General features: G+C 43.9%; 1 protein-coding gene across 3 annotated transcripts in view; it reads right to left on the reverse strand.

Annotated features, from left to right (window-relative positions):
* Window positions 1–666: 666 nt before the first annotated feature.
* The window catches only part of LOC8034000 (leupaxin), an 89765-nt gene continuing 71356 nt past the window's right edge, over window positions 667–19075 (reverse strand). For 2 of the 3 annotated variants that reach the window (XM_029980988.4, XM_029981049.4), the window contains exons 5-9: window positions 12873–12972; window positions 9449–9688; window positions 8576–8749; window positions 7678–7908; window positions 667–3634 (exon numbers count right to left, since the gene is read on the reverse strand). In XM_029980988.4, coding sequence (XP_029836848.3) covers window positions 3368–3634; window positions 7678–7908; window positions 8576–8749; window positions 9449–9688; window positions 12873–12972 — 1012 coding nt within the window. In that variant the 3' untranslated portion in view covers window positions 667–3367. Of the gene's footprint in view, window positions 3635–6882; window positions 7025–7677; window positions 7909–8575; window positions 8750–9448; window positions 9689–12872; window positions 12973–19075 lie in introns of those variants that run through there. The other variant, XM_029981103.4, reaches the window with a different exon arrangement.

Consider the following 19075-nt stretch of genomic DNA (forward strand, 5'->3'; position numbering starts at 1 on the left):
AATGGAAACGGCCGATTACACGGCTGCGTTTACCGGCGATCGGCAACGGCCTCGTAGCGCACAGGGCAAAACAAATCGAGCGGATATGGATGTGACGTTACTTTTTTGGTTTAAAATTGAAACTCAAAAATTAGTGATTATTCATTCTTTATTCTTCATATATTCTTGCTGTAGATGGAATCGCGCAAGTTCAATTGCCGTTAAAGGAAAAAGAAGCCTAGAACTACTTTTTGTTGAAAAGAGCTCCGCTGCTGTGGCGTTAACGAGGCCCCGGTGGCCTCGACCATGGCGTGTTATCACGTGCCTTGCTCCGGCGCTCTTATTGGGTCATGGGGGCCACCAGCCTCCACAATTCGCCAAGTCATTGTGAAACGGAGTATAGGGCTTCAAAATTTCCAGCTGTTTCTGTGTCCCCATCAAAACTAGACAAATCGACAAGTAACTGCACGGTCGACTGCCGTTGATGCACAAATGTGATGGTGCCCAATGAAATACTAATATTTTCAGTAAGGCAGAAGCTAAATTTCTATTCGAGCCACTAGGTGGTTCTGAATTTCAGAAAGGGCCTATCATGTGGTCAGAGCTCACAATGGATTTCCGTGTTATTAACGTCATTAAGCTTCAGAACGATATTCCACAATAAATGTCATCAAACAAGAGCACAGATAGTACTAACAATTGCAGGTCTTGTTTATTTCTCTCGCTTAAATATTACAGCAAAAGTTTAAAAGTTTTCCTTGGCGGTAACACATGCCATGCAGTTGCACCGATATTACAAAATGCACACAATCAATTAAATGTCTCGTTGTTGAACATAGGTCAAGTGTTACCGGTCAAAGGGTATCTTGCAGGATACTGTTGCAATGACTTGGCTACCCACCAACTAAATCAAGGAAAAAGAAACACAATCTAGAGTTCCAGTAAAAACCTAAACACTGAAGAAAAAAAAAGTGATGAAGCCACAGCACTACAACGTCAATAACCCAGAAGCAATGCCTGACAGACCAAAGAACAAAATCTGAAAGGAAATTGTTTTAAAAAGCTATATACTATATATATATATATATATATGTATATATTGCCAAAATTTCAAATCACAACTTGCATGCAAATGAAAATAAAAGTTCCTATGGAGACCAAGGAGATGCACTGTGCATAAAATGTTTCATGTACATAATTGCAGCCATTATCGTGAAAGGCCCACTAAAAAGCAGTGACTAACACATTTGGGAAACATATTTCAACTGTCCACAGCTTGTGACAAAAGAAAATGCGACAACAAGAAACCCAAAGGACGGAAACAAAGATAAAACAAGGTGACTTGTTACAGTGGTGTGCAAGATACAGAGTGTCACAACTTCAACCTCAAATAATTTTCCAGGGACCAACCATGCAGAGACCAACAACCATTTGAGCAAGAAAGACTGCCACATTGCAAAACACAGCACTGCCTGCAAAGGGGTGGAAAATGCTCTGCAGCTGCTCAACGTTGGCTATTCATAGAAAATGCCGTTCAAGTGTTCTTTCTTCAAGAACTAAAGTAGTCAACTTGGTAATGAGATGTGGATGCCGAAAAAAAAAAAAAAAAAAAAGTTCAGAGACTTGCTGAAAATTCCCCATGTCAAAACAGAGAGCATTGCTGCCAAATTCAACAAAACATAAAGGTGAAATGCTTGCAGTCACAAAGTAAAATTGAAGGTATGCTAAAAGTCCTGCTTCTGCCAAAAACATGCGTGCAAATCAGCCTGCAGTATTCGTGCTGCAAGGTAGTACAAGACTTAAAAAACCTTGTATCTCCTAATTCTTTTAAAAAAAAAAAGGAAGAGAAATGAAGTTTCTTTTTACTGACATCAAAGCAGGGTTGTTTCCTTCCCTCATGAATATATCTTAAAATAAACCACAAAAGTTTTAATGAAAACAAGTTTGCAAAACCGCAACATCAAAAAGTAAACTAAGTAAGGACCTGTGGTCCAGAGTAAGAACTTAGAATTATGAATCTACAGAAAAGACAACCACAGCCAGCAGTCTTTTTTTTTTTTCAGCTCTTGAGTACTAAGCAGTAAATACCGATAGTTGTTTGCACATCAAGCACAGCGCCATAAAAAAATTTGGTTTCCTGTAGAGTGCTACTCGAATTTCACCTGAAATATAAAAAAAATAAAAATATTATAAGAGAATATAAAAATGTAAAAAAAATCTAATTTGGAAAAAAAAAGCAGTTTAGAGATTTAAAGAGAGTTATCGGTTACTATTTCATTAGGAAGTACACTTACGAGGTGCAAAAAACCACCATTTTGTCTTCTGATAACTGTGTCGTGGAAGTACTACTAGTACTCTGTGCATGTATAAGGATGTTAACGTAACTGCTAGACATTTAGTCTTGAGATGCGAATGGCTATTTCCTAAAAATGGCTTCCGTCGCTTCTACCTTCATAATTCATGTTGGAGTCGTTGATATTTTGTTTGAAGACAAAAGCGACCTTCAACTGGGTAATATGTTGCATACAAGCGAAAAATTCATTGTTGACTTTGGCACCGTTGTTGTAAAAAATGCACCGAAGAGCATTACAAATGTCAAGTGTATGTTTGTACTGGTACATTTCTTCGGGAGAAAGACTAAACACTGTAATATTATAGTTTAGGGAGTCTGAATTCGATTCCTTTTCCAATCAATCACTGCAGACTTTGTTTCTGTGACAGAGGGTGCAAAGTGATCAAGAGTCCGACAGTTCTTGACTATGACTCGAGAAATGTAAAGAGCTGTGGTGGAAGACACCAAATCTGGATGTTTGCTCCAAAAATGCAAAACCCAACAAGCAAAAAAACAAAAAATTCGAAGTCAAAGAAAGTTTTTGTAATTATACGGTAATTCAAAGACGTAAAATGTTGATGCTGCAACACTGAGAACAAACAGCCAAAGGCTAGAAAGTCGGGGCTTTTCGTCGTCGGAAGCCAGTTACGTCGAGGACTTCACAAACAAGATCTTGGCAAGCCAAAAAAAACTTGGCGCTCCAGAGCAATTTTTGAAGCTCCTTGATTACGAGAATTCGGAGTACAAACGCGATTCAACTGCCCTGTTTAAGGAGCTTAAACGTAAACAAGCACTCGCCGCACCTTGGGCGGATCGCAAGTCCGTGTCAAAGCAACGCGGACGAGAGCCAAAGAAACACAGCCATTCGACCTTGGAAATTCGTTAGAGGTCACACACACCAAACGAGTTTCTGCGACAGCAGACATAGGCATCCAAAGGAGCCGTCTACAAATCTGCAAAGCTGGGAGGGAGGACATGACGAGGAAGAAACACAGTTAAAGACCCCGAGTTTTAAAGCGCCGGAAAAGAGATCCGGCGACGGAGGCTAGAGCGGTCTCAGCCGAAGAGCTTCTCGAAGCAGGCGTGACAGTAAGGCTTGTCGTTCTGCTCCTTGAAGGTGCCCTTGTTCAGCTGTCCCAGGCAGAAGGAGCAGACAAAGTGCTCCGGGTGGTACTTGCGGAACATGGCCGTGATGCAGCGCCCCGTGATCGGCTTGTGGCACCCGGCACACAGTGAGCCCCGCTTGGCGTGGTAGTGGGTCTCGCAGTACGGCTGCCCCTCGTGGTCGTAGAAGCTGCCGCCATTGAATGGCTGCCGGCAGTCCTGCACAAAAATGGAGCGGGGGTTCGTTTGTCAGAGTCGTTCTGGCGTTTCTGTCCAGGGACAAAATTACAGAAGCAGCAGCTCATGCTGGGAAAAACTGTGACTGAATTAGTCTTCTATAGTCACTTAAAAGGGGAGAATGGCAGGGCATCTCTCTCGAATGCCTGGCCTCTCGCACACAACTTTTGCCTGCCATTGCGTTTTGGCCGCAAATTGCACGAGATGCCGAAGCGCTGTTGAAGGTAGAAAGTTTGCGCTGGAGGTAGGAGACTAAAACTCCTCTCTGCCATTCTCGTCTTGTCAGTGACTACAGTGATTGAATGCAAATTTCAATGACGAAACCAAGCATTTAAGTATGTCTTGAAGGTTTAGAAAAATATTTCGCCAGCCATATGTGTGTTCCTTCCCAGCCCTATACTTTTTCTTGGTAGATCAATCGGGAGATGGGATTAAAAACACAATTATGACTCTCGCTTATGCAAGTGACTTAATTCAAGGAACTGCGGAACCCCCCCCCCGAGTCTTCCAAGCACGCTTTTTGTTTTTATTTATCTCTCATAATTCAACCCCAACAGGTCCTCTTTCAAATGTGTAATGTCAAAAACTGCAAAAAAAAAAAAAAAAAAAGGTTGAGCAATACAAGTTGCAACACTAAAAGAGCAACATCGCTTTGAGTAACTCGTCGATTAGATTGTTCACCAGACATTCAAACATTCAACCATCGATTGCCATTGAAACAATAGCCACGTGTGCCGCATTTCTAGGTATGCTTTGCTTAGCTTATTTTATTATTTCGTGTTGATCCTCCGCACTGAGCCATTCGCAAGACTGCTGCTTTATGCTGAATTCTTTGGGAATCAAGACCCCTTCTCCTGTTTCCATCTCTCACTGGTACCAGGACGACTAGAAAATGAAAACCCTACATCTGCACCTTTTTCTTTCTTTCCAACACCAGTTTTGATAAATTTATATTTTTTGTCAGACACCGGAAATTAACACCAAAAAACAGATTCTGTGAAAAAAAAAAGACAAATTCAAAATAAAAATAAATCCCAAAATATGGAACCCTATTAATATATGATAAGCAATTTTGACAAATATACAATGAATAACTCTGATGGTTGTCCTTTGCTTTTGCATCTACAAGCTTAAAGACCCACAAAGGGGGAGACGACCCAAGGCAACAAAAAAGTGCCCAAACAAAAAAATGCTTGTGGAAAATAAAATTTTCATTAAAGATGCATGCATCTTGCGAGCTACGCTTTACTGGCAAGGAATACAGGGAGACTAGCAGCCGAGCGAGCTAGTGAGCTCGGAGCATGGGAAGCCAAAGCTTGCGCTACGGAACCCAAGGTTTATTAATGGGTTCCATTCCCGCCCCTGCACGTCTCCATTCAAAGCGTCGTACCGGTGTACGGCAGAGCAATCACTACTGCGCAATGCACATTGGAGAAACCCCTGGTTAGCGGTCACACTGCACTGGCCAGATTGCCCATCTACAGTGGAGATGCCATTTTCATGCAGTCTGACTTTGTGTTGCCTAAACATCCATATAGCAAATTTTGCTTTTTCCAAGGATATAGTGTTGGAAGATTAACTAGTATATATCAGCCCCCATTCTTGGGAACCACAAGTTAGTAAAAAGGAGAGTATGCAAGTAATCTCGGTATGGGCACTGTGTGCACGTCACTTCAAAGTCCCAAATACTACATAAAAACCAGCCCCAAATGAAACTACCGAACATTAAACGTAGCGTTCATGCTGGGATAATTAAATTTAAGCGATTGAACATTAACTATTCAACTTAAATTCATACGCAACAAACATTCCACACAAATGTTTAAATGTTAAACATTGAATATAAAATAATGAACATTAAATGCTGCATTTAAATTTTTTGACTGATTCAAGAAATTGCACTCACAATCATGTGAGAGCTTAGCCATTAGTGAAACGTTTATTGTGGTTTGGCCAACGAAATATGCACACAACTTATCTTGAAGATTTAGTGAATCCAATGAGGAAAGAATACTCATACCAAACATATGTTACCCTGGTAAGTGCCTTTTTTAGAACAGATTACGGCCATCAACCTATGGCATACACACTTCTGAGCATTCTTAACCAGCTCAATGCACAGAACATAGGGCTTAATAGGCAGTTTTTGGGAGATGATACTCCCCTATCGTATCGGCCACGCTTGAACAATGTATGGCTTTGCTTCTGCCGAAGTAGTTATTTGAGTTTTATATTTGTTCATGTTTTTGTTCAGATGCAGTATAACAGTGATTTGTGAAATCTTGCTACCTTTTTTTTTCTTTGCACGCTCTGTCGCAATTGCTGGTGTCATAGGGGCTTGGGACCAATCAAGATGTTTAAACAGCTTTTTTTCCAAGTCCCCTCCAACACTATTTTTTGTTGCTATTGGGGTATAAACAAATATTATTATTATTTTTATTACTATTTACGAGAAGCACAGCTGAACCTTAAGAACTGCCCGTGCAAAGGTGTGACAAACTGCTGAAATGCTGTTGGCCAACATCTTTTTATTTACATGTTCAGATGCACATGCCGGGACACAATAGATGTGCAGGTTTTGCACACTGCTACATGAACCCTTTTTTTTTTCCTTTTTTCAACTAATACTACATAGTTGCATACCTATGCTAATTTTGTTGGCATAAAATAAAATTTATTTAACCTCTACATACACAGGAAGCTCGCAATGGCTACTTTGTTTAAATCTATTTTATCTGATCCAGGATTCTCGACTTGATTTTAAATGCCATGACCTATGGCCCCGTCGTTTCAAGATGACTTAAAAATGGGAGCTTACAAAGACTACCAAAATAAATAAAAATAGCAGATTAAGTAATCTGGTATAGGTTGTATGGATGTTCAGACAGCAGAAAGACCGTTACTTGTGTCCCCCTTGTCACTGGTGGTTACTCATAGTTACTCGTGTCCACATTGGTGCAGCAAAAATGCACCATGAAGCGAAGATCATACGAAGGCACGCCATTACAACTTACATTCATATCAAAAACGGCCAATGTGACAGGTGAACTGATGATGTCTGACTAAAGGCTTTTAGGCCTTTATTTCTTCACCAAACTGTTTCACCTCCCCCCCCCATCCCCCTACAATACTACCAACAATTTTTCCCATATCTCTTCAAGCAACACAGGCAGAACAGGGCATTGTAATGGCGTAAATGTCTGAATGTCTGATGAACAAAACGAGCGAAACAAGCGCGACCATGTTTATTCTTCTATCCTTTTCCCTGTGCACCATCGAGTGCCATCCACACGGGCCATCGTCTCGGCACCGTCCAGCCGTTGGCAGTGTTGAAAACTTTCGTCACTCTTGCTCTTGCTGCAGTTGTTGTTGCTGTCAGAGAGAAAGAGCAGGCCGGTTGACTCACCAAGCTCCTAGATCTCCAGAAAGAAAAACTAGCAACCGTCTTCCGTGTGCCCTTATGTTCTGCGATACTCTGCCTACGAGATGGGCAACGGCTCCTTGCGTTGCGCTTTTTCCTATTTCCTCTATACAGCCTGCAAGTGCTAGCTGAGAATAGAAATAGCTTCCCAAGCATAAAGGCACGACGGTCACGGAAAATTACTATACTACGTCAATGTCCAATAAGGAAAGAAACTGTTGCAGATTCCGGAATCGCAACTGGGGAAATAAAATTCATTGGCTACGTAGGCATCTGTGCACACCCTGTCTCTGCAATACTTGACACAATCTAGTCTCCGGGCCCCAAAGCTAAGATTCGAAATGGGGCACGGTTACACCGTGCCAATCCGAGTAGTGGAATCGAATGGATAAGCGCAGACAAGCTTTGAAACGGCGACAAATGTGCTGCCAAGGATGCCGTTTCCGGTCCCCCTAGCCAAAGGAAGCTAAGCGTCCTCAAGGAATGCCTGGTGCTGTCTTCAAGACTCCGCTGAAGTCTCGTTTGCGAAAGTACCGTCGCTCAGCGCGTGCAGACTCCCGCACCCTCAGGGTATCTGAGAAGAGGACATGAGGAAGAAACCCACGCGGCAGACGAAGCACTCGGGGTGCCACTGCCCGTTGAGGGCGGAGATGTAGTTCTCGGTGATGGGCCGGTTGCAGCCGCCGCACTTGGGGGCAAACAGCTCGAAGTAGTCCTCCTTGCAGTAGGGCTTGCCGTCCTTCTCGTGGAAGCCCCCCTCGCCAAACTGCTTGCCACACTGGGCGCAGAAGAAGTGCTCCGGGTGCCAGGTCTTGTCCAGGGCCGTCACGCATTTCTGCAGGGATTACCCGGAAGCACCCTTCAACATCGCTCGCACCAAGCGCTCGGAGCCCAGGTAGGCTGCCCTTTGCTTTATTTTCTTACGCATTTGCCGGTGAGTTAGATCTGGCGGAGTTAAAAATTTATAATTAGTAGTGATGTGACCTGCACTACCAGGAGATCTGTGGTGCGAGGAATACTGCCCAGTTCCCTGTTCTTCCCCTTTGAGCAACTCTACGTTCTCCAATTCATTTAAAAAAAAAAAATATATATATATATATATATATATATATATATATATTTTGTTTGTTTATCTCCTGACAAACTTTACTTCCTTCAGTTCATTACAATACTTTCGAAATTTTTACTCTGATAAACCTCACTAATCAACCGAAACAGGTATTTAACATGAAGACATTGCAACGAGAACAACTGGAAGTGCTTTAAAATTATATTAAGTAAGAAAAAAGCACACTAGGCTAGCCCACCTGTGCATAAAATTGCCAAAAGAGTTCCGCTACATAATGTTCCCACCTATTATACGATTTCAGTCGTGTAATAAAGTTCTTTCTTTCTCTCGCTCAAAGTACAAAAATGCATTTGTATGGCAAAGGAGAGGAGGATCTCAAGCCTCTTGTCCAGCGATAGCGGCCCGACTGCAGGTTTCCCGCCTCCGCACTTACGTCGAGGATGGGCCCGTTGCAGTAAGCGCAGCGGGGCGAGAAGATGTTGTGGTAGTCTGTCTCGCAGTAGGGCTCATTGTCCCGCTCAAAGAAGTTCTTGGTGCCCAGTTCCTGGTTGCAGTGGGCGCACGTGAAGTGCTCGGGGTGCCATGTGCGCCCCAGGGCCGTCACCACCTTCGGGGGGGAGGGGAGAGGCGGAAAGTGCAGGAAGCAGAGAGCGTTTAAAAAGTGGCAACCTACCTAACCTCCTTTCGTATACTTTTCTTATATTTTTTGTAACTCCTATTTTTAAGTTATTTCTTTTCAGGCTTAGTACCTGCAAGTGCACCACTGCTGAAGGATGCAACTATACTCAACTACAGATCCTGTGGCTAGTTTGAAGAGCTGTGAGCCCAGTCCTCAGTCTGTTTCGAGTCAGTTTCAACCCCAAAGGCATCATTCCATATTTTGACTGTCTCTACTTTCAATGCTGCAACTATACCAGAGCGGGATTTCCTTGATAGGGATAACGATAACTTCCAATGCTTGTTCCAAGTCGCGAATAAAAAAAAGACAGACTGACGTATGATGAGGAGTCGAAGCATTTAACTGTCAACTTCCTTACGACTTCTGAAACTAATACAACGTGGGCAACAACCAGCACCCCTGTGACGTCAACTGACATTATAAATCACCGCCGGCTTTAAAAACGCGGGGCGTGGCGAGTTCCAGGCATCTCATTATTGCTACGCAACCAAAGAGATTGCCACATCGACCGATAAGAATGTCAAAGAACGAACAAAACAAGAGTTTGGAAAGCCACGCCCCGTGCTTCTCAGGCCGCCGGCGACTGCAGACGCCACGAGGCGTCGGAAGGACCGTAGTGACGCCGACCTGTCCGACGATGGGCTTGTTGCAGGCCGAGCAGTGGCCCTTGGCGGTGGTGTTCACCCCCTGCTTGGTGAGGTCGGACTGCAGGGTGCCCAACATGGAATCCAGCTGGTTGGCTCGGTTGCCCTTGGGCACCACCCTGTGCGGCTTGGCGTATGCCGGATCGCTAACGGGCGTGGGCGAGCCCTGGAGCTGCTGCAGCTGCTGAGGCTGGATCGGCGACTGGGGCCCCTGGCCGTTCAGCTGGGAGTTCGGCACATCCGGGGAACGGCGTTAGTCGACCGGCCCTTAACACGCAGCACGAATTTCGAACGTACTTGCACCTCTCCCCGGAGCGGATTTTAAGGGCGAGTCTAGGGTAAAATGTTTATGCTTCCAAAATGTGAAATTCCCTGCGAAAATAAATTCGTGAAAGTGTGTGCAAACTTTTATGCTAGGAGTGAAAAGAATAGGCTAGAAAAAAAACCTTCTCGAAAGTGGCTAAGCCGGCTGTTTCTTACGACTATTTTCATGCCTTATTTTCATAATTTAGAAGCAGAATTTCATAAAAATGGTTTGGGTATAAAATTTAACATTTTTGAAGCCTAAGGTACTTAGGTCAGGCACACACCCATTAAAGATTATAGGTACTACTAGGTGCAAATAATTATTTTTGTCTCTATCAATTCACTCTACGGGTTCTCAACCTGAACAAACCAACAAAATGGGAGACGGCGGCAAATGGGAAATGCAGAGTGAAACCCACGTCACGGGGTCCCAAAACAAAACCTTGAGGCCTCACAGATGCTCTTGCAATAAGTGTCTAATCCTCTCCTATCATTTAGCCTTCATTGTGAGTTAATTTCTGCAACCTCCATGAAACTGTTGCTCCCATTAAATTTCTGTCATAGTTCTTACCAGTGGAACAGCCAGCAAATGCAAATAGCTTGCACCATTGCATGATACTTTGAAGTGACAAACATGTGACTGACAAACACAGATCTAATGCAATGCCTTTAGAATGATCTTAAAAGCAATGATGAGGTACATGAAGTCTCAAGGTTTGTCATTCATGATAAACACTGGGCATGCCACCTAATCTGAAGTAACTCATCAATGACTCAATGAATCATGACTGAAACTATATCCTGTTCAACTTCTTTGGATGCTTTCTGATCCTGCACATTGGTCAATCCAATTCAAACACCTCTAGGAAAGACTGCACATCGTGAGTACAGCAAAAGGTAGACAGAAATACGACCAGATTCACTAATGGCATGAATGGTCAATACGTTCAAGACATGGCAAATACAAGTTGCCAGACGAGGTGCCTCCAATCACACACACTGCTGCAACCTGCCCAACTAGAGTGCCACGGAAGACATTGTGTGGGACACAGACGAGCCACCCACACCCTCCAAGAAAGCGACATCCACAAAACTTCCGTCGAGGCCATTTTCAAGCCAGATGAAGCTTCAAAAACTTCCACAACAGAAGTGATCCACACCGGAAACAGCAGACGCACACTCCCGTACCAGGCTTCAAGTGCTGTCGGATAATCCCAGGACGTTGCTGTCGTCGCCGCGGTGCCGCACCACGGAGATTCGTCAGTCAGAGTCGAATCGTAGCGTTCCTTCAGGGGTCGAAGGCCGTAAAGAAACCAAAACAGACGCAGGTGCAGACAGGGGCAAGAGAAGAGGGAGGGGATGACAGCTGACCAGGGTCCAGAGAGTCGTCTGGCCTCCACACCTCGCGGCTCCGAGTTGACACTGGCTCCCCATCCCACAATTCACAGCGTCCCTTTCTCCCTTTCCCTTAGATTCCGGATCTTGCGGCCAAAACAAAAGCAACCTCCTCCCTCTTTCGAGTCCCAATGCAAGGTGGGTAGAGTGAGAGAGGGTGAAAAAGAGAGAGAGAGAGAGCTAGGGCGCCGCAAAACAGGCAGCAGCCTCGACGGTTCGGAAATGGGGGCTCTGACGTTGCACCCGTGACATCAGCCCTAATAAACTGGCTCACTTTTTTCTTCTTTTTTTTTTCTTTTCTTTTCATGGTTTTCTTTCAGCCCTGTCAAGATCCTAGGATACCCCCTTGCAGTCGCCGCCCACCGCAAGAGTAAACGAAACAACAAACAGGGCAAGGCAACCTGCCAACGAGAATTGCCGCCCACACGGCGATGGAGCAGCCGCAGTTTTCGGCAGGAGTTCCCTTGATCTTTCGAAAGAAGTAACGGTACGTACAGAGTCTGAGGACGACACAACGGCATGCGGAGTTGTGCCGTGAAAACAAACAAAGCCTTTCCTAGCTTGCCTCTTCTTTTGCATTTTTCGTATGATGAGTCATCCAGTGTGCATCTCTTTTTAGGTTAGGTATGGTCTGTTTATGTGCATGCATCATGCTCAAGACTCAAGGGGAAAGACCAAAACAAGTCGAGCAGCAAACAGTCTCTCCACATTTTTTTCCCCTTTTTACCATGTTCACCACTTACTACTGCTTCTTGTAGTTGCCATGTTTGGTTGCCTGAGCTAACCGACTTCATCACTGAAGAAGTTTTCAACCAGCAAGGAAACTGGTTGTTGAAATGTATTGACTGGCCATACTGGGACTGCTGAACGCCTTTGAGCAACCAAAACTTGCAACCTTCCACTAACCGGTAGAGTCAGTACTCAGCTAACATCATAATGAAGCTGGTATATGTAGTTTCTTAGCAGAAACAAATCCCTGTACATAGACTGCAGTTTTGAAGTTCCTTTTTTCTAAGAAGTTATGACAATAAAATCAGCAAAGCTGTAGTCTATATGTTGCAACTCAAAAAAGAAATTCCATCAGGAGAGGTGGTAAGGTGAATTAGCATACAGCTCTACCCTTGACTACACCAGTTGCTATACACTGTGGAACTGTGATTATTCAGTGGTTCTAAATCGCAGAAAATGAACCAACTCTATAAAGTGCCACTGACATGCCAGAACTATGTACTCCTACACTCGAGCATCCGTTGCAAGATCAATTTTGGCTAAAAATCAGTTCTCAATCCTCATTGCAGCTTCTGCTTTCAGAGAAGACTAGTATTTCAAGGTTCCATCACCCATGCAGTTTTGCATTCATGCTTTGTTTAAATAAGTGGTCTAGAGCAGCTGTTACCTCACTGACATGCTTGATGCTAAGTGATGTTTTAACCCCTTAGATTTCTAACTTTGTTTCCTGGGCAATTAGGTAATCAACTGAATCAAGGCAGAATGATAATTACGCTGGTGCAAAACCCATCCTGTGTCTGCATGCTTCAAAATTGTCTATATATGGAATGCACATAGATTTGATACAAACAAGAATCTACTGCCAAATTTTGTAACCATGATTCTGGGAGGATGCTTTTGTTGGTCTTTTGTGGTAGATATGATATGAAACATTACTGTTGTGACTACTATTACTATGACTAGATAAAAACACTCACATTGAAGTCGGAGAGTGATGCCATGAGGTCATCCAATTCCTTAGTGGCAGAGGATGCAGTCGGCGTCGGACTCGTGTATGTACGTGTTGCCTTTGCGGGACTGAAAGGAAAACAGATAGTAAAGCAGCTTTTTTATATGGCATGCAAAGACGTTCTCACCATCAGACCAAAAACAATGAGCATAACTGCCTGAACCACAGGGTAAATTATTCCCCTTAACTTTCCAAACGACCAAAAAGAAGCAAATTTCATGGCCCAGGCTAAAGCTGATTAACGGTCAATGATGAAGTAAGACAGTATTGTTTGAAATACTGGAACAAGTAAGGTTTATACAATTGATGCCATTGTTTTGCTTGCATTCAAACTAAAGAGCAATACATCGCCCCCTTTTAGCTTCAACATGGCAAATGTACAATGTAAGTCCGGTGACCTTAATCACCTGTCAAAAGTGACAGCTTCTAGCTTTATTAGAGTCAAATGAAACCATTTATGAAATAATACCAAAACTCACAAAATGGAAACAAGATTGGAGTTTTGATAGACAATATTCAAAGGGTGATGCTTTTTTCGTGTCAGATGGATAATATATGCCGAAAAGAACCTGATATCGAAAGGCCCAATACAATACACTTGAGTCAAGCACCAAAACTTCAGTTTGACACGAAGTAGCAGTGCCTGCGTGTAACGCCTTGAAGTGAACACCAAAAGCATAAAGCAATTCATTACATGAAAAAAAAAAAAGCTTTCAATTACAGTATGAGGTATGCAATTCCTTAGTTGCATTTTGTCTGGATATCTTAGATAAAGGCAAAAGTCCCGCTGAGATAGGAAAAAATACAGATTGTGGAGAGATTGGCAGACTAAAAATGATGCCGGCTACAGCTCAGCCATGCTGACGTTTCCCAGCTCTTCAGGACAGTGCAGTGATGGAACTAGTGATAGAAAATTGTTTCACTATCCCAACAAATTCTACGTCTACTCAGGTTCGCCATTGCCTGAAGCTCAGCACACTTGAAAGGTGGAATAGAAGTAAAGGTCAAAACACACCCACCAGCAATAAAAAACTCACACAAAAACACTGCACAATGTTTGTAGACATAGAAAGGTATAGTTGGTGGAAATGCAAGTTGAGAGAGCCGAGTGCTAGCCAAAGGGGGTAAAATGCCGCATCCGATGCCTCCAGAATGCTAGGTAACAGAAACTACCATCACACTGTGATGATACGAAATATGGCAGATTATACCAACCTCCCTTTTAACAAGTTAATGCACGCAGAGCCCCTAACATAGCATTTTATCACATTGGCCTGACCGCCACCCTACCAGCACATTAAAACAAAATTCTGGAGGTTGTTTAATAGTTCAAGTGGCATTAAATTACATTTAGATTTTTACCGCATTGTCTCTTTCTTTTAGATTTTAGATTAAAAAAATAACTTTGTACTTGCAGGTGTACAGCTAAGCACTAAAAAAGGAGAGCGCTTTGCTGTCCAAGCACTTTTCGTAACAGTACTAACCCTCTCAATATGTGCTGTAATTCACCAAGGCTACAACAGCAACAACAACAACAACAACAACAACACGACACTAGAAAACACTAAATGTCACAAACACTAGCCACATTGTTGTTGGCGGCATACAGTCCCCACGGTCACGCAAGAGTGGAACAACCCGCTTCTCTGCCGAGCACTCTCGAAAACAGCCATGACGCGATCAAAATTGAGAAGTCAAGCCCTAAACAAACAAAGAAATTATGTCTTCCCTGGCAAGCCATGCCCGTGGGTAAACTTAAAAAAGAAACCCTGGCGGAGAAGGGCACAGCGGGAGGGATGAAAGGCCTAAAATTAACCCGCATCCCCCTCGGTCGGCATACGAGTGTTTTACGCCCACGTGTGAGGCAGTTATCAACCTTACACATCTTAATTTCCGCGCTTGGTACATGACACACATTTGTCAAGGACGGTGCCGCACATCATGAGGAGAAGGAGAGTGACGGCCAAGAAGATACGAAGAAGCAACGAGACACAGAATTGTGAGTGCCTGCTTCAAAGTAATGTTCCGGTCACCCTCAGGTATGCCTGCCATGAAGGTAGCGTGCCAAACTGTTTACAAAAAGATGGTGCAAATATAATCAATTATTAAAAAAACGGTGGTTCCCACTTCATTTTGTGGTATGTCTGAACCAAAGTGACAGTTCTATCTTCGCTCAGGATTAATTTTGGAATAAATGCCTACGAAGTCATCATTTGCAGCCGTCGGCGTGCGATAGGCAACCGCGACGGGACGCATAAACCACGTCCAGCGGGCGAAACATGCTCTGTGGTAGCTTGCAGAAACTGCAGTGGTGACATTAAGGTCAGGAACCACACCGTGTACACTAAACATGCCTCATTAGCGCACATGGACGGTAAATTTTTAGGAAGAGTTTCAATGCGCCGATTCCCCATTTAAAGAACGAAAAACGGCAGAGACAACGGTCATTTTGACACCTTGGTGGCTGTACCACCAAAGTACTGCTACTTTAAAGATGCAGCGGCATCAGTTGATCACAAACGGTATGTTTCATTTGCGCAGTTCACGCAGAATGTTGTTGGCTCGCATAATTTTCACAAGTGCAAAAAATAGTTTGCAAAGGAAGATGTCACGCAAATTCAGGAGGTACTATACGCGCTTATTTTAAAGCACTATAGTCACTGGCAGAATGAGAACGACAGGACGTTTTTTCGGATTTTCTGCGTCCAGCACATACTTGTTGCCTTCCAACATGCTCTGGCTGAGCGTGCGTGCTCAAAGCTCCCGAGGCACCGATGTGTTATGGAAGGTAGAACCAGAAGACTCACGCTGAAGCTGGGGCATCTCAAAGACCTCCCTGCCTTCTTATCCTGTCAATGTCAGCAAATGCAATCAATCCGGAGGCCGCAAATTTGTAGATTGTCGCAAAGCGTACATGCTGCATGTCTGTGCACAGACAGACACTTGATGGCTGTTTGTTCTCATACAGTGGAGGATTTAAAGGGGTAGAAAAACGAAATTTCAGCGCTCATTTTCTAACTTTAATCTGTTGCATGTCGCACCCTAACCTCAAAAACACCAGTCTTCCGTTGAAAAGCACAAGAAAACTAATTTTAAAGCTAAATAAACGACTTTCAATGTGCACCTGGAGGATGCATGCGGAGCCTATTTGGGAGGTAGTCTAGCAACGTTATGGAATCTGCTACGTAGTCGTGACGTAGCAGATTCCTTCGGAGCAGCACTGCTCTTTGGCATTTCAACGTTTTCCTTCTTAGCTTTCCTCCTGAACTCACAAATCGCGTATTGTACCAAACGGTCCAAGAAGACGGAAAGGGAGGACTCTCTTTCTCGGACCCTCGTTCGTGCAACCGGAAACAACCATTCTCCCCCTAGAAGATTAGCCCGTCCCTCAAAACTCGAACAAAAGTCGCTTTCCCTACCCCGTTCAGCCCTAAGCTGACAGTGTTGTGGAAGCTACGTGCTCCATGGACCAGCCACACGCTCGTCACCCCACGGGTACTTCGAACGGCTCGGTTGTAACGCGCTGACGCTATTAACACCACCACAACACTGACAACGCCACCAAGGGCAAAGCTCATAACCACGTCTGCTTTGCTACTCCACGAACGCGGGAAATCTTTTCTTTCTGTTTTTGTTTGCGCCGGATATCCCATGACGTATCGCGCTCTCCGTTCGCTTCTCTTCGAGCGCTTGCTCGGATGCACCGTTTGGAACGAAAAATATAGCCAATCATTCAAAATACAAACGTGCGATTATCATTTACGGTTATTATTCGTCATGCTTGACTCATTTCCGAACGAAATCTGAATATTTCAATTTATGTTCCCGTACCCCTTTAAGGGGAGAGGGGGTCACTGCCCCCCCCCCCCCTTTCCCCCCCTCTCAGACTCCAGAGTAAAATGTGTTTAATTAAAGAACAGGTATCTATTTATTTTTTCTTTCAGAAAAAATGCCTTTCTTGGTGAAATGACCATTACCTCTGTCTGTGACGTCACATCTGCCCATGACATTAAATTCTGTTCATAACATGACATCCCGTTGCAGAGCCAGAGCCAGAACCTGAGCCCCCCCAAGTGTTTGGTTCACTCTTAAACTAGTGGGTTCTGCAACAGAGTTGTGGCAGAGATAAAACAAAACTTCGGAAGCCTCACTCAACTGCTCAGTTGTTTCCAATGAGGTTGAAAATGCAGAATTCAGGCATGACCGTGATGTCAGATGGATCCCTTCATGACGTTGCCGTGACATATTTGGTGCGCTGTTAAGGCAAACTCTGACAGCTGCCCTTTTGTATTGGTACCCTTGCATTATCAACGGGGCAGGGAGAGTAAAACCCTATCCCAAAGATTTAATAAAGATCAAAAGAAAGAATGTGGCAAGAAATTTAGGCAGAAAATAAGTATATTAAAAAAGGCAATTCCTACAACAAAGCCACTATGCTTTTTTTCACAACATCCCTTGCACAATCAAAAAAAGGAGACCCTAAAGTTCCCTTAACAATAGAAAGAAAACATTAATGAACAGGGTTACATCTAGAGCACATCTTGCTAACTCTGCATGTGGGGGTTGCCATGCTCACACGTTTTTGCCCAAAGAAGCATTGGTTACCGATACTCCCAGTGATGAGGAACGTCATGTCACAGTCACGTGACTATCCAAAACTGCAGTTGCGCAAGAGGCACCCCTTCTGCCAAAAGGCAACAGCGGCGCTTAGACGACAGCCCAGAACACGAAAATAATCTCGTAAAGAAACAACCAGCCACAGAGAAACAACAACAAACCGGGGAGAGTAAACGTGCCGTGTGCAAAACGGGGAGAGAAAAAAAAATTAAGTAAAATTTTAAACCCCCCTTTCTCTCAATTGGCTCCCCCTCTGCACCCGACTGCCCCAAACCCAGTTCGAGACTTAGCCCGGGTGCCAGACAAACAGCGACGACTCAGCGTCTGCCAAGTGGCGGCCGACCTCCAGTTTAACTCGAGTGTCGTGTGCAGAGCGAGACCCACTTTTCTGACAGCGGTTCCACGTTCGTTCACAGCGGTAGGACTTGGGCACGAAGTTGGGAGGAGGGGAGGGGGAAGGCGCTGAGAATGGCGAGTGGAGAGAGCCGACCGTACACAACGAAAAAAGCGAAGAGGGAACGAAGGTATCTTTAGCTCAGACCCTTATTTGTCCCCGCCCCCTCCCTTCTCCCCCGCAGACAAAAAAAAAATTAGAGCGATAAGCATAAATTGAAGGTGCGCAAGTATAAGCTCACCATGGCTACATCGTGCAAAGGTATATTCAACCAGTCATTACACAGGGTGTCCCTGCAAAAATTTGAAGGGTTGTTTTTACCGCAAATATAAACTATGCGTCGCCGAACACTCATTCTCCGTCCTAATGGTCTGAACCAGAAGGCAAGGTTGCAAAACTACTAACCTTCATCTCATTTAAAAGTTATAAGCGATTTTCTAAAATTTTCAACGAGAAAATGACAGCTGGCGGGGCCTTCAAGTACGTGGAACTGAATAATACCAGTTACAAAAAATGGGCGAAAACGGGCATAATTTTCTCGTTAAAATTTTCAGAAAATCACTTATAACTTTTAAATGACATAATGGTTAGTTCTGGGTTTGCACCGCTAGCGCTACATTTGACAGGAGATTGAGCGTTTGTGATGCACATTTTATTTTGGCGGTGAAAAAAACCCTGCACATTTCTTGGGGGAGACGTGCTGTACTACATTAACTTTTTGGTTAGACGTCAAGGCTAGCACAGTTGCCACGGTGCCGCAGCCATGCTTCTTCATGCACCCCATTTTGCATGTGCTCCCGTACGAAAAAGTCGGCAAACTAAGCCACGTGTTCGCACTAATAGCTTCAACAACGCCTTGGAAAAAAAAAAAGAAAAAGTTGACGCTGGTTAGCGAGGTAAATTTATCAAGTTCAGATTCACGTATGGCAGAGCATATTTGTTGCAAGACTAGATGAACCAAATAGAATATTTATCACGTTAGTACCTCGTACATCAGTGTCAGTACCTTATTCTATCGTGCATTTAAATGTAATGGTACAGGGATATTTTTAACTGTACTTTCTGCAGAGCCACATTGCATAGCATGTGCACAACTATTGTTTACTTGAGCCAGTGACAAAAGCGCCCAGTGCGCATACACTTTGGTCCTCACCTCCCCC

Source organism: Ixodes scapularis, unplaced genomic scaffold (assembly GCF_016920785.2).
Source record: "Ixodes scapularis isolate PalLabHiFi unplaced genomic scaffold, ASM1692078v2 PGA_scaffold1__304_contigs__length_218370807, whole genome shotgun sequence".
In the NCBI taxonomy this organism is placed as follows: domain Eukaryota; kingdom Metazoa; phylum Arthropoda; class Arachnida; order Ixodida; family Ixodidae; genus Ixodes; species Ixodes scapularis.